At 38.8% G+C, this 16,822-nt stretch overlaps 1 protein-coding gene across 3 annotated transcripts in view; it reads right to left on the reverse strand.

Moving 5' to 3' along the window:
* LOC140162942 (uncharacterized) overlaps nucleotides 1-16,822 on the reverse strand; it is a 179,397-nt gene that overhangs the window by 43,777 nt on the left and 118,798 nt on the right. For all 3 annotated transcript variants that reach the window (XM_072186259.1, XM_072186258.1, XM_072186256.1), the window contains 4 exons: nucleotides 16,396-16,509; nucleotides 14,414-14,545; nucleotides 13,529-13,642; nucleotides 12,681-12,794 (listed from right to left, as the gene is read on the reverse strand). In XM_072186259.1, coding sequence (XP_072042360.1) covers nucleotides 12,681-12,794; nucleotides 13,529-13,642; nucleotides 14,414-14,545; nucleotides 16,396-16,509 — 474 coding nt within the window. The remainder of the gene's footprint in view (nucleotides 1-12,680; nucleotides 12,795-13,528; nucleotides 13,643-14,413; nucleotides 14,546-16,395; nucleotides 16,510-16,822) is intronic.

Below are 16,822 nucleotides of genomic sequence, written 5' to 3' on the forward strand. Positions count from 1 at the left end.
CAAGGAAATAGTATTTGCTTTTATAATGATATAATCAGAGGTGGTTAGAAATAGCTATAAATTATTCTGAACGAAGGAAGCATAATCGCAAAATATGTCAGCAACCAGTATCTAGAAACACTGATGATAGGAATATGGCAGCCATCATGGGAACACAAAATATTTAGCACCTTGATGGATTTTTTGAAATTTAGGGGTGCAGAATTTTGAACCGATCGGGAAGGCAAGACATCGCTCATCCAGCAAAATCTGCAGCAATCAAGGCTGTTAATCATCGAATGCTGAATCTTTCAGCAGAAATGGAATTATATGGAGGTGTAAATGAAACCCCAGTCGAGCATCCATGCAGCAGCTAGCAGCGAGTCACAGCAATGAGTGGGATCGATTTGTTGATCACTGTCGGATGATGGCGAAATCTGCGTGTTGGGATCAAGTATTGCAATTTGGGAAGGCCAGCTGGGCAAACACCGGTTACAACTGTGATTATGTACATGGATACTTGCTTGGACATGGACGTCAAAACGGGGTGAGCAAATTTTAAGTAAAGTTAAAAGATAAGTATCCTGTATAATTCGGACGGTTTAGGTAGGGAAATTGGTTGGGTAAACGAACTGGCTAGGAGGGGCCTGGGAAAACATGGGCGTGGCAAAAAAAAAAAAGGTGCAGGTGCCACCGCTGATGCGATAATTGTTTTGTGAGAATTCAGGAATAATTAATTAGTTGCTCATGTGATCCACTGGATCAAAAAATTAAATGAGATCTCAAATAAAATAATGGACAAATTATTGGGGGCATGAATAAGTCATGGTGTGTGTCAGGTAGGGAGAATTGGTCAGACAATCAACCCGGGATGGGCTCATGTCAGTTTGCCGTCAAAAAAAAAAAAAAAAAAAAAAAAAAAAAAAGTGAGTCGGATAACGCACAAATAAATATTGGGCAAATTATTTGTGCCATGAGTAATTCATACTGTCAGGTAGAAAGAATATATCAGACAATGAAGTACTTGACTAGGTAAGATGTGAGGGCACCCAGACCATATATAGTAAATAAAAATTTTATATTGGTTTGGTAATCAAACATTTTGGCTAGGGTGAGGTTTGTGCCTTCAATAAAAGGGGTGCCTTGGAGCCAGGGTTTTGGAGAACTGGGCAAGGAAAAATTTAAAAGGGGTGCCACTGCCACATTACCAGATTAGTTAATGCACCGGTATTTAAAATCTATGGTGAATGTATAGGTAATTATATGCATTTATAAGATTGACAGGGTGCATGTGATCATATAAATATCCTTTTTCAAGGGGAGAAATATTTTTCCTTTGTTGAATGAATTCAAAATAAATTTGCAGAGCGATCACCCAACAGGGCAAAAAGAGGTCAGAGGTAGAGGGTCGGTGGTTCATGAAATTTGGGGTGACCACGGAAACTGGACAAAAAGCGCCATGGTAAATCCGGGTTCATCAGGGTTCAAACTGGTAGGGCCTATAGATTTTGTAGGTTCATGAAATTTGGTTAGGGTTAGTTTTGGATTATTCGGGGTCAGATCGCCATAGGTTGTCGCAGGATCATGAAATAGATTATATTGGTAATCCAACTGTTGGATTTCAGTTGTGCAATACTGGATAACAATTGCATGGTATTTCATTTTATGACTTTTGAAGCTTGTGGTGGGTCACTCCTCCCTAATGATTATGTTCAGTCAGGGTGAAGCATGATGAGCCTAATTTCTTTTCTCAGCATTCATGGTTCATAAGTTCAAGGTCATAATGTAGGTTAGAAGGTACAGATTGTTGGAAAATATGGGATTGGAATTTGAGGTAATTGGAGAGCAAATAAGATATAAGGCTCAAGGAGTTTGCATGGAACTTGGGGAAATAGAGGAGCAGTCAAAGTCATAATTTCTTGGGTCAGGCTTATCAGGGTCACCTGAAGACATTGTATAAAGGTCAGATGGTCATGCAACTCGATAAAAGGGGTTCCAGCAGATTCAGGCAATAGATAATAGTATCAGGTGTTTACGGAGCTTGGTAAAAAGAGGCACGTAGCATAGGAGGTTAAAAATGTTCAAGATGTTGGCTTTACTCATGGTCATCCGGAGTCCAGTACGTAAGACAGGGGAAATGGGGAAAGCGACAGGATTTGGGTAGTAACATCAAGTGAAGTAGTCATTTGGGGATCAATGGGAGGTCATTCAATGTTGGTATTCATGAGGCTTGGAGAATGATCCCATTGAAACTTAACAATTCACCAGGGAATTCACAAGATTTCGGGAAGTTGGAAGCATATCAGCATTTCATCAGGAAATTCCCGTCCCTCTCGTTAGTAGGATAAGGAATTTTGTGTAGCAACAGCGAAATGAAATAGGAATTTTGCATAGCGGTAAGGTTGACCGGCAAGTTGCTTCCCAGTTTCTGTTTTCTTTTTCTGATTTATTTCAGGTTGAATCAACATATTGATGCTCGCAGTTAATAATGGAGGCTATGTGACATGGATGATATAAAGAATGATATAATACGTTCTGGACATTATTTGGACCATTTATACCACATCTAATGATATATCCGAAGCAAGATTCTGGCAGGACAAGAGGGAGTGGGGCGGGAAGACTTTCAGTGTACAATGCGGACATTATGTATTTTAAGGGCACGTCTATTGCAAAAACAAGTTCATCTCTATTCGAGGAGAATAATTATTAAATTACAAGTTGACACTTGTTGCAACTTTTTATGCATGTTTCTCCTGAAAAAAGAGAAACTGTGTGGGTGAAGTTCGTACGTGTTCGTCCCCCGTTTGAAGCGAAATTAATTTTCAAGGTAGCCGGCTGACGACGTAAGTAAATGAAGCGGACACTATATCATGCTCTCATTGAATACTTGTGTAACACAATCACAATCACTTTGACAAGTTTGACATTAGCAACATGGTTGCTGCAACAATGAGTTGTACTAATATTTACCATAACAATGCTGCATAATAATATGCAGACTATTTTGTTCTCATTTCGGAAACAAAGCCTCACACAGTATTGTTACTATCGTTTGCTTTGTAATATTTCATCCAACTGAAACTATAATAACTATAGCATTGCAATATTGCACAGGGAAATCAGGTACACGAGTTTGTGGACTTAACACGATTTATATGCTAGTCTCAGATTGATCACGCTGTAATTATTTTTTTTAAATTTTATCAGCCCAAATATTTATTATGATATTGATAAACATCTGAATTGGAAGATCGCAATTGGCAAATATATAAGAAGAAAATTTGTAATACTTAATTCAGAGGTTTTGTCTGTGAACAACAGTATACATTATGTGCATTGAGAATGTTTATAGTCCCTTTTGGCAAAGCAGGCACAGTCATTTCATGACGTCAACCTCTTTCTAGGTCAAATCTGTCTCGCTTTGAATGAACTCATCACTTAAGTTGGGTTTTTTGCAGAATATAAATTTTAAGTCTTATTTTCATTCTCAAAATATTAGCTTGCCAATGATATGATGTTGTCTGAGCAATATATATGACCATTGAATGCCATTAATTATATCGTTACAATGGCCGATAATCTCATTCTCTGGGAACAAATGATAGATAATATATAGATACTGGTACATGCAAAATGCATTGACTTGGCAGCCAAAGCAAAGTTGCCATATTGTGTGTAATTATTGAGTTAGGCACCGCAGGTAGCCTAACTCGCTAGTATGTTCATGTCATTTCTATCGTTTATTATATGACTATTATACATTGATCACTGTTATGGAGTTATGGAGTCAATTTACTTTACTTCATTTCCTGGGCAGTAGTACTGGGCATAGATACTGGTATGCAAAATGGGTTGGCTTGGCACGAAGTTGGCAGCCAAAGCAAAGTTGCCATATTGGTTTTTTAATTATTGAGTTAGGCACTGCAAGTAGCAATCTCGCTGGTATGTTCTTGCCGTTTCTATCGTTTATTATATACATTGAGCACGCCCTTACAACGATCACTGTGTTATGGAGTTAATTTACTTCACTGCACTTACTGGGCAGTAGTAGTACTGGGCACATTTGGAAATATTTGCCCAGCTAATTAATTAGTGAATAAAAATATATCCATTTGAGTGCCTTCTGCGAAGTGACGAAAACAGCATTTTGCTTGTTATGTCATCAGGAGTGGATCGCACTGGCTCAGGTCGTGGCGTCAGTGGAAGCTTAGGATAAGCTGTTGCCTTTAAGCACCAGCATGTATCAATGTTCAAGGGTGGGAAATTGCATGGGTGTTGTTTCATAATAGGAGGAATTCAATCACCAGGGTGCCATGGGGTAGTAAGCCAGGGTCATCCTCGTTCTCAATTTTTCTCCCAAAAATACTATTAAATAGAGGAGTTTTGAGTTTTCAGTAGCCCGCTGCTACCAAGATTGTTTTTCTTAGGCCCAAGGCCTTAATAAGTAAGCCTATGTACAAGTATAGTACATGTTGTACATAGGGGAGGATAAACTCGGTGCACAAACAAAAATAGGCACAGGTTTGGCTATTATTCGGCCAATATATATACTGTGTGCAGCTTGTACCTCTTCCTTATACACAAAAGGTGTCTTGTTTAAAGGTGTCTTGTAAAATTTGAGATACATTAAATCTCAAATATCCTTGTGTTTGTCAATGACATCAAGGAGCACATTTTCAAGTGATTTCTGTAAGGGTTTTTACCGGTGTTAATAAGCCTGGGGAATTAAGCTGTCAAAAGGGTTAGCTAGGGTTCATAAATCACAATTGAAAAAAAAAAAAAAAAAAAAAAAAGGGGGGTTGGGCAAATTTCTGTGCCATAAATTTGTTTGGCGGTAAAAAAGGACAGGGCCACAAATTTTATCTTGAATCCAATTATATGAAAATAATTGGATCACCATAGGTAATTGCATAAGTGTTTACAAATAGTAATAATTAAGTAACTAATAAATTTGAGAAATAGTGCATGAGAAGTTGAACGAAATATGTCAAATATCAGATTACTTTCCTGAATGTTTCCGGCTTCAGGAAAGTAGGATTAATGTATATGCACTTTTCTAAGGAATTTATATTAAAGGATTGACTCAATAAATGTATGTAAACTTCTCTTGAGAAATTTTCTCTTGAAAAGTTAAGCCAAGTTTGATGTATTGGAACGGTACCCTTTGGGTCCGTATTTTATTGGATGTAAAATCCAAGTCTGGTTTACAAATAAATGGAGATACTCCTGACGGATATGCCAGCAAAAACTTTTGAGTAAAATGTGCCTTATTTCATTTGGGGGTAATAAAGTTTATTGTATCTATACCATAAACAAATTTACCCCCTGTGAAATAGACTAACCCTGGTCCAAGCTTGTGCTTGGACAAATCAATATGATTGATTTATTGATTGGTTGCATAGTAATGGCTTTATGCAAGAGCCAATGGGTTTAGTGACTATTGTTTGAAGTAGCCAATGGGAAGTGGTCAATAGCCTTGTGATACTGCCCAGTTGGTCAGGGATTAGGCACATTTGCTATCTGTCATGGAAAGGAGTAGGTTTGGTCTCCAATGTGAAGAAAATTTTCCCACCCACCACACCCAAAAAAATTAGGTCATATCCCAGTATTCAATACCTTTGTGGACAGTTACTTAGGAGCAGTAGTTGGCTAGGAAGGCTTCCATATCGTACGGGATATAGAGGTACATAGACCTAAGGGGTATTGCAGTCTGCATTTTAATGGTAGCTATACTGGGCATGGGCAAATTACCAGGAAGAGGGCGGTAGCTGACCAAGGGAGAGGATTCAAGAAGTGCACATTTTAACTTCTCTTGGAGAGGTTAGGCGCATTTGGGTATACAGATCTAGGCGTTCAGGAAATCCCTTTAAAAAGGGCTCTGTAGCTAGCCGGTTAATACATTGCTGTTAACTTCTTTTTAGAAGTTGGGCCACACTGCCGAGTGTGGAAAGGGCTCGAGAATACCCTGGAGGGCCCTGTATCTTACAAGAAATTAATTTGGGTTAACTTCTCTGCAAGAAGAAGAGTTGGGCCACACTTGTGTGTGTGTGCAAAAGGGCCAAGGAAATTCCCTGGAGGGCCCCGTATCTTACGAGAAATTAATTTGGGTTAACTTCTGCAAAAAGAGAAGTTGGGCTACACTTGCATGTGGGCAAAAGGGCCAAGGAAATTCCCGGAGGGCCCCAGTATCTTCACGAGGAATTTGTGTTAACTTCTTTGCGACACAAGAAGTGGGGCCACACTTGCGTGTGTGCAAAAGGGCTCGGGTAATACCCTGAAGGCCCCATATTCATTCATTAATTCATTTTCATTCATTCATTTCTTTCATGCATTTATGTATTGTACAAGGAATTAACTCATATTCAACTCATTCATTTTCATTCATTCATTCATTTCTTCATTGCATTCATTTATGTAACTTTCAAGGAATTAATTTTGGTTAACTTCTCTATGATAAGAGAAGATTGGGCCACACTTGTGTGTGTGCAAAAGGGCCCGGGGAAATTCCCTGGAGGGCCTGTATCTTATACAAGGAATTAAGTTGGGTTAACTTCTCTGTGAGAAGTTGGGCCACACTTTGTTCCGGAGAGGCTCCGTACTTTTACGGATAAGTAATGTAGGCATGGGCTCGGGAAATTACGGGAGGGCCCCGTATTCACGGGTGAGTAATTTAGGAATTGGCTCAGGAAATTCCTGGGAGGGTCCCGTATCTCACGGGTGAGCGGACACTGTGTGTAGATGGGAACAGACTCTGTATTTACGGGGAAAGTAAGACTATCCAGGTCAAAAATTGTGGGGGTAAAAAAGGGACAGGGCCACAAATTTTATCTTGAATCCAATTATATGAAAATAATTGGATCACCATAGGTAATTGCATAAGTGTTTACAAATAGTAATAATTCGTAACTAATAAATTTGAGAAATAGTGCATGAGAAGTTGAACGAAATATGTCAAATATCAGATTACTTTCCTGAATGTTTCCGGCTTCAGGAAAGTAGGATTAATGTATATGCACTTTTCTAAGGAATTTATATTAAAGGATTGACTCAATAAATGTATGTAAACTTCTCTTGAGAAATTTTCTCTTGAAAAGTTAAGCCAAGTTTGATGTATTGGAACGGTACCCTTTGGGTCCGTATTTTATTGGATGTAAAATCCAAGTCTGGTTTACAAATAAATGGAGATACCCACGGATATGCCAGCAAAAACTTTTGAGTAAAATGTGCCTTATTTCATTTGGGGGTAAAAGATAGGATTTTGTCTTTTGCCTATCCAATATCATGTCATAATATATTTTTTATTTATTTTATTTTATTTATTACACTTTATCACTGGCACAGAATTACAAGAAATATATAATATTGCACATAAGTTACATCAAAAATTACACAATATTATGAAAGGAACATTTGTTTTAAAAGTCCAGTGAATGGCTGGAGCGAACAGGTGCCAGGCACCTCTAAGACCGCCCCCACCAAAACCAAAAAAGAAGGGAAGGGAAAAATAAATTAGAGGGGAAAATGCAGGTAAGTTACATTTGCCTGCAATTTGGACAATTACAAAAAGAGGGCCAAGTGCAAACAGAAGTTGCATCAAAGGTGCGAGCAAATTTGGACTGGTAAAACTCAAAACTTGGTGCTTAAATGAAGCAACAGAATTTGTAGATCTGATAATACTAGGGAGCTGGTTCCAAATGGGCACCATACGCTGAAAAAAGCCCATCTTGTGGCACTCAGTTTTAGAAAGCTGATTTACCAGCAACAAAGGATCAGAGGAAAACCTGGTGGTGGGACGGTCTTTGTTAATACCATTAAAAACTACATAATCATCTAGATTGATGTCATATAATCCCAGATTGCACTTGAAAAATATATTGAGATCAACATATTCTCTTCTAAAACTTAATGGGAGAAGAGTTAGCTCTGTTAACCTTTCTTTGTACTCAGCCTCGGGATAATCTAAAATGAATTTAGTTGCCCTTCTCTGGACCCCCTCAACTTTCTGGATGTTGCGCTTTGAGGTACCACTCCAGAGGGGACTGCAATATTCCAAATCACTACGAACCAAGGCTGAGTACAAAGTCCTGGATACATTACGAGGGGAATTGAAGCCAATAGTGCGTTTAATCATACCAAGTTTTTTGTTACACTTTTTAACAACCCTGTTAATGTGATCATCCCAAGTGAAAGACGAGGAAATATCAAGACCAAGATCTTTAATGGAACTAACACGGTCTAGAATGGCACCATTCATTTTATAATCATGACGAATTGCATTACTACGCCTGGTGATTGATATGATCTGGCATTTAGAGGGATGAAAATGGAGATCCCAAGTTTTGCTCCAATTAAATAATGCATCAATATCACTTTGGAGCATGTTTTTATAACATTTAGAGTCATCTGCAAACAAAGCTAAAGAAGAATTCTGGGCAACACTGGGCATGTCATTTATGTACAAAAGCAAGAGCAGAGGACCCAATATTGAACCTTGGGGTACCCTGAAACAACTGGAAGCCAGTCGGAATTTACCCCATCAATAACAACCCTCTGCCTCCTCCCTGTTAACTAAGCCCGAAACCAATTGAGGAGGTCAGAATGAAAGCCAAAAGATTGCAATTTGTGAAGCAACAAGCTATGACAAACACTGTCAAAAGCTTTCGAGAAATCAAGATAGATCATATCAACTTGCCCAGCGTTGTCCAGAGTAGAACTGACTTCATGAAAAACGGATAAAAGCTGTGTCACAGTGGAGCGACCTTTCATAAAACCATGTTGCAGATGGTATAATTGGTCTTTAATTGCGGGGAACACTTGATAAAAAATAGCTCTCTCCATCACTTTTCCACATATACACAATAGTGACACAGGTCTATAATTTTCAGCACGTTGCCTGTCAGACTTTTTAAAAACAGGAACAACATTGGCTTTTAACCAGGTCTCAGGCATAATACCAGAACTCAAAGATAAGTTAAAAATGTGGCACAAAGGAAAAACAATTTCATGAGCGCATTCTTTCAAGACCCTGGGAGATATCCCATCAGGACCAATAGCTTTGGAAACATTTAAATTGCACAAGATCTTGAGGACATCACATTCGTTGATCTGAATATTACCCAGTGAAGGATGTTGAAACCCATGTATCTTTGGCAACTGTGTGTTGGAAGTTGGCTGAGTAAAAACAGAATAAAACTAGTTGTTAAAAAGAGAAGCTTTTTCTCTAGCTGTTGTAGCTGTGATGTTATCCCAGCTGATAACTTTTGGAAGAGATTTGGATTTTGTTTTGATCTAAAAATGACCAGAATCTCTTGGTGTTATTAACAACACTTTCACCAAGACTATCAATATACTCATTAAACTTGGCAGAGAGCAAATTTTTCAAACGATTACGTAACTTCCGAAAAATTGGCCCAGTGGCTAGAGAGATTTGATTTTTTAGCACGCCTCCACGCAGTTTCCTTTTTGTTTTGGAGATGCCTAACTTCTGCGCCAATCCACGCTGGGGCGAAGAGTCTTTGATCTTAATTTTTGGTATGTAATCGTCTAAAACCTTGGTGAATATTTCTGAAAATAAATTCCATGATGAATTAACATCTATTGCACAATATACTTGACTAAAATCAGTGTTTTGCAGCTCACAACGTATATCATTAAAATTAGCTGCTTTAAAATTGTATACAAATCGAGGTCTTTGTTTGAGATGCTCAACCCTTGTACTCACAGTAAATTGAAGCAGCTTGTGATCTGTTAAGAATGTTTCATGTGATATGGTAACACCATTGAGCCTGTCAGGGACAGTTGTGAAAATAAGATCTAAAATATTATCACAATTTTTTCTAGATGGGATATCATTCATTTGCTTCAGGAAAAAAAGAATCCACAGAATCACAAAAAGCTTGTTCAGAATCTGTAACATTGTGATATATAGTATTGTCAAGACAACCTTTTACATCAGGAAGATTAAAATCACCAATTACATGAATCTGGTTAAAGTCATTGTGGAGTTTTTCAATTGTAGAGTCAAAATTATTAACAAATGTTTCAACGTTGCCATCAGGTGCTCTGTAGCATAACACAAGAGCCATTTTTTCACTTTTATTTGGTCTTATTTCAATTACCATTATCTCGTCAACAGGCTCAACATCAGAACGACGTAGTGAGAAGATAGAGCTTTTAACTGCAAAGAGGAGACCCCCGCCACATTCTTTCTCAGGGTCATCTCTATCCTTGCGATAAATATCATATCCACTGCAAGGGATTTCACTATCATCAACTGTTTCATTGAGCCATGTTTCAGAGACGGACACACAGTCAAATTTATTTGTAGATAAGATGGATTGAAAATCTCTAAGTTTGTTAATGTTCTTTTTCCTTTTAATAGTTTTCATACTCCGCGCATTTAAATAAAGAAAGTTGAGTTTATTGGAATTGACATTGTTTGAAGTTGAATTGTTTGAAGTTGTGTTGGGATGACTTGGACCTGAAGACGCATTCACATCATCGTTGGAGAACTCACTGGAGTCCAGATCACCGTCGGAAGAACTGCAGGATGAGTTGAAGAAGGAGTCGCTGAACTGTGGGAGCGCACAAGATGAACAGAACCAAGGGGCGTCAGATGAAGCCAGAGTTTCATAGCTTTGAACATTCATACCAATGCACTTCGTGTGAAACCACAGATTGCACATGTCGCACAGTATACCACGTTGATTGGACCGAACACACTTTGAACAGCTTCCACATGGATCTTTTGTGGGAACCGGGTTAACTTCCACATCCCCACAATTAAGTAGACAGAGACAGAAAATTGAAGAAATCTTGAGTTGAACACCAGCGCCATTACTCAGCATCTCACGTTTCTTGTCACGATGATTAGCAGCACCAAACTGATGAATGGGTGTAAGTAGTAGTTTACTGGATTCTTCTATGGACAGTTCTTTGTTGAAATGTTTAATGTTACAGAGCAATAGTCTAGATGGATCATGATGATAATCAGCTTCAAGGCCACCCAAAGAATAACTAACAGCATGGGTCGGTACACATAAACAGTTTTTAAAAGCGTGCAAGTAAGAAGTACATAGCGAGAGAAAACATAACACCATTTTTGCCTGCCATTTTCGATGACAAAAATCAGTTCTGGTGGATTCCAGTGATGGTAAAGTTCACACCAGACAACTAGCCTATGACTGTTACGATAGTGAAAGTGATGGATTCTATGTCCACTATGTAAGCTTATCAAAATGGTGGGTAATGATGACAAAGTTCACACCAATAGGGCTAGCAATACTGCCACAGTAGTGAAAGATGGTAATGTTCACTAGAAGTTGTCAAAGACTGAAGGTTGAGTAAGCTACAGTTGCTACAAGCATACCTGCACATACGTGTGCGTCTGCAGAATTCAGCAACAATAATGGATGGGCTGGCCAATATTTTTATCGTTGCCAGCATCCACTACTCAAAATATTGGCCAGCCCATCCATTATTCAGGGGTGTGAGAGGCCTCAGACCAAAAAAGCTGAGAATTACTAAAAAAAGCTGAAAACAGCGGAAAAGCAGGGTAAAAACGTCAAATATGGGCTGAAAATAAAAGAAAATGCGTAAATGTTAGCAATAAAAAAAGATGAAATCAGCTTAAATCTGAAATTTCACACCCCTGATTATTACACGATATTGGATAGGCAAAAGACAAAATCCTATCCTTTATTCTCTAAATAAATCAATCGATCTATCAATCATTCTTTTGTAGAAAAGATGCTGGGCCAATTTTTATTAGAATATGGTATGCCACTATTTTGAGAACGGTGTATAATGTCAACGTGAAGCCTCTTTTGGGCTATGCACTTTTAACCATGAGATCATGGGTTCAAGTCTAGGCAGGACTGAGTGAAGATAAAAACATAACCATGTATGATGCCGGTTACTTTACTGAATATTTCTACGAATGTGGGCTGGGATTTAAACTACCATCGGCTGGGAGGTCCATGACAATACTCTTGGAATAAAGCAGACTGGAGTGGCTTACCCGATTCTAAAGTTATATACTGTAGAAGTGGAAATTTTCACGGAACGTTCATTTTCAGGCATTTTGCGCTACCGTGAAAATAAAAATGCCCGGATACAGTCATTTACATATAGGCCAATGTAAACAAACTCAAAATCACAAATTTAAAGACAAGCGTAGCCTAAAATCAGTAAAAAATATGCTCGCAAAAAGTACCACTTTTCCGGTACCAGATGCTGCTTTTGAAAAGGGTCAACTATTTGCATTGTAGCTATTAACTGCCTGATATTATGACATATGATATTATCCACAACTTTACTAATAACCCCACATAGCACCTGTTCATTGTAATCTAAATAAAACATGTAGGGGTGTACTGTATGTGACTGTGTGTTGAGTTTCTTAAACCCATCAAACGGGGACATCTGATGACCGGGGATGTTCCCATCCAGTTGCAGAGACTTCTCCCCTTGCATGCCATATGCTATGGCAAAAATGGCCCTGGTTTTGTTTGTTTTTGCACACAAATGTCCCCAGTTGATACACAAATGTCCCCAATTGACACACAAATGTCCCCAATTGGTGGGTTTTAGACGAGAATTGTATGTCCCCTTTTCTGGTTGTTTTAGGCAAGTGTCCCCAATCAATTACAAGGTGCAAGAGGGGGTAGGGGTGTGGGTGTATGTGTACTTTCACTCACTGGTTTCACAGGTGACCCCAGCAAATCCAGGTTGACACTGACATGTGTAAGATCCAGCTCCATCAGTACAAATACCGCCATTACGACATGGCAAACTGTCACATTCATTGGTTCCTGTAAAACAAATTGTAAACACATTGTACTTTATAATAATTTCTCAATGTATTGCAAAAAAAAAAAAAACACCCGTCATCAATATTAGGTTTTACCAACTCACCTCAACGGCATTAGACTATGGCGCATTGGTGTGTAGAATGCCCAGGTTTAGTCCCTGTTTAAAATTCTTGAAATTCCACTAGAAAAGAAACAATGGCTTTTTGTACCAGAAGTTGAGCTGATCTGGGGCTGTGATGGCTGATCTAGACAAAGCCAGACTAGGGTTCTGTCCTTATTTAGAGCTGGGACACATAGTGGTGAATGCTAGCTTTCCGATGCAAGTACTAGTAGACTGCTAAGTTGTAACCAGCTGCTGACGGGAGTCATAAATAAACTCTCACAGGGTTGGGACAGGTCTGGAATCATGAAGGACATCCCTCACCGATCAATATCATCACATGGTTTAAGTCAGTTCAAATCACTATACAGCTTTATGATTGTTGTGTTCAAATTTGTTACCACTCAAAGTTTACCATTTTCAGTGCCCCTACCTGGCAATTGGTCACATAAACAAAAATCTGGGTGACTAAAGCATTTTCCACCCTAATGTAGCAGTGACCTCAAAGCGTTGAGGTAGCTCTTTTGCACGCACATCTATGTGGCATCTTTAAGCGTGTGCATGTGTACGCCAGCGCTTCGAGCGAACACCAGCGGAAAATGCTTTAGCGTAAGATGCATGTTTCTGCTCCTACCTGACTGTTCTTCACAGTTGACTCCGCTGTACCCTTCTGCACATGTACACACATATGAATCTGCCTGTACATTACATGTTCCTCCATTCTGACATGGTTGAGCTGAACAAGAATCTGCAAAAGCAAAGAGTATGTTTTATTAACCCCATGAGAACTACTTGCTGATTGGCCAAAAAGAAGTTTTCATTATAAATTGGCCCAATCGGCAACATTGTTAGAATAATTTTACGACGCAACAAATTTGGGGTGAAATATTTGCAACGCTCCATTCTGATATGTGATTGAAGTGAAGACGTCATGTAATTGACCAATCAGAGGCAATGTTAGATCGGCAGGTAGTGCTCAGGGGGGTAACTTTGTGGGTACTATTGCAGATGTTGAATCTACATCATATGCAAAATTTGAGCAACAAATAAAGAGATGCTTTTAATTTAAGCCTGTTTATCTATAACTGCATGGTGTTTACAGGGAGTTGTATGGAGAGATTACCTGTTGGGGCCACATTTCAATGGACAATCTGTACATATGAACTGCACATATGAATGAAGCCAAATTTTCACACCTCACTGTTGCTTTATTATAATGATTTCTTACAAATAAAAATGACCATATTAATAGTTAGACTTTCCTTCGTATGTTCATAATCCTTGACTGTCTTTAATATATATATTGTTAAATAGACCAATCTTGTGCATTTCCAACATTGTCCCCACGTTCATTTCGCACATGCAAAATCTTTAAAACTGGCTAAATATGCGACCTCGCTTTGATACAGGAGTGATTTTGAAAAGACAGACAGGTGTACGATCACATCATTAGGAAATTGCAACCCCTCTAATATTAACCTTTCACCACCTTTGCTATATACATTAACCAGTCCCTTACCAACGTTTAAGTTCTCTTCACAGTTGATGCCAAAATACCCAGATGGGCAGGTGCAAATATACCAACCAATAAAGTCAATTTCCTCACATGTTGCACCATTCAAACATGGCTCAGATGAACAAGGACCGGATCCTAAGGAAATAATGGTTTGGGTGGGTGGGTGGGATAAGAATGATTGGGTGGGTGGGTGGGTGGGTGGGTGGGATAAAAATGCAGTTTGGGAGCATAGAGCATTATATTGAAATTATGGCAAGGAAATGCATAGGAGGGAGGCAGTGGGAGAGGAATTAATGAATAGCAGAGGAAGGAAGCAATTTAATTATAGAATCATTTGAAAGGAAATGAAAGAAAAGAAAAGAATGTGAAATATTTAAAACTAATTACTAATATATTCATGATAATGAAATCTACTGCTAGATATTAAAGCAAGAGGAAGTTGCAAAAGCTTCAGTAGAGAATTAGGCTGTTCCATTTAAAATCCACACTACCCCTGTGGAAAATTATGGCAACATCTTCCACATGGGGAGTACGAATTTCAAATGGAATGAACACATTAATTCCAGCTCCATTTGAAAATCACACTCTTGAGACATTTTCACAGGGGAGGGTGAATTTCAAACAGAGTTGGCTAATGTGCCAATCCCATTTGAAATTCATATTCCCCCTGTGGACAGGGGGAGTGTAAACTTCAACTGGAACAGCCTGATAGATAAAAAGATACACCATTTTTCACCTTAATGTGGCAGTGTTGTCAACAAGTTCAGGCAACTGTTTGAGCGCATCTATGCGGCGTCTTTAAGCTGCAAAGCGTATATGCACGCAAGCACTTTGAGCTAACACTAGCGATTTGAAGCAGTGCCCGATAAAGTGCACACTTCGTAAGGGAATATGGTATGCATTCACAGCAGGGCTTGAAATACTTTTTTGATTGGGAGGGCAAATTGTACAAATTCTATGAAAAGTCGCCATTTATGTGTCCTTTTAAATATATTTTTCATGATGGCTAATTTACGAAATTTGGAGGTGAATCACTCTTACCCCCATGTATTGTAAGCCCTGCAGTGGTAGCAGCAGCAGCACTTCTTTTCAAATCAAAAGAACAAACAGCTCTTTTCAGAGCCACCAGATCAAACCAAGAAGTAAGATTTTGGTTCAGAATAACATTTCTTTTTGGAAACCGAGATAGGTATAACTATACGTCAAAGCTTTTTATAACATGTTAGATAACAATATGTTCAGCAGAAGAATTCTTAATCTAATATTGCGAGGTTTTAGTGCTATTACCGGGTTGTTACTGGAAGCAGGTCCCCTCTGTGCCCTTCGTTTTTTTAAAATCTTTTTGAAATATTTTTCATGGTGGCTATTTTGTGAAATTTGGGGTTGATTCACCCCCTAGCCTCATGTATTTTGAGCCCTGCAGTAGTAGTATCAGCAGAAGCAACAGCAGCTGTAGTATTTGTAGTAGTGTTAGTATAATTATGCTGTAAAGAACTTGCACAGTGCCCAACAGCAACAGTGTACAACAAGTCATATTACCCTACTGCTGATCAGAGCCAAAAGGCTTGCATATAGCTCCATATAATAAAACTATTAGCACAGGTACATTTCACTTAATTTGACAGCTCGTCATGTTGACTAAGAGTTCCTTAGTCCAAGGATAATTGGGATGCTCATATTTTAGTCTTTCCCTCAAGTAGACCAAGGAAGAAAAATGTACATCACTGACCGGGATTTGAACCCAGGACCCCTAAGTATCTAGTCCAGCAGTCTTACCAACTGAGCTATTAAGGAAACCAATGGTATGGAAGCATTACAGTATACTAGACACAACGTTCCAAATTATATTTTTTCCGCTTCTCAAACAACCAACATTACCGACAAAAAAAAGTCACATTGTCTAGTTGCAAAACAGCCTGGGTTGCCAGTTCAATGACACTGAACAAATCCATGAAAATAAATCCAGTTAGAGTAACAATACCTACCTGATTGTTCTTCACAGTTAGCTCCGGAATACCCTTGTGCACAAGTACACACATAAGAATCTCCTTGTGCACCACAAGTACCTCCATTCAGACACGGCTGAGCTAAACATGGATCTAGAAAAAAGAAAATATTGTTTTTTAAAAGATGAAGACCTGGTAAACTAATCCCACAGAGTATATGCACTCGGGCGATTTGTCCATATACTGGCGACGCAACTGCGTAAATGCACTGATTCAAATCTGCCACTGTGAAATCAAACTTGGCGTTACTCTCAACATGATACGAGACACACTGGATCTCATTTTATTGCTCTCCAATAAAAACCCAGAGCTGGATTTACGAACAGCCAATTATTACGTTCCCTGATCGGAACTGACTGCAAGGTCCTTGTCATCCATGGTATCTGCAAAGTGTACAAAGATCTTT

This window comes from Amphiura filiformis, chromosome 10, assembly GCF_039555335.1.
Source record: "Amphiura filiformis chromosome 10, Afil_fr2py, whole genome shotgun sequence".
Classification (NCBI taxonomy): Eukaryota; Metazoa; Echinodermata; class Ophiuroidea; order Amphilepidida; family Amphiuridae; genus Amphiura; species Amphiura filiformis.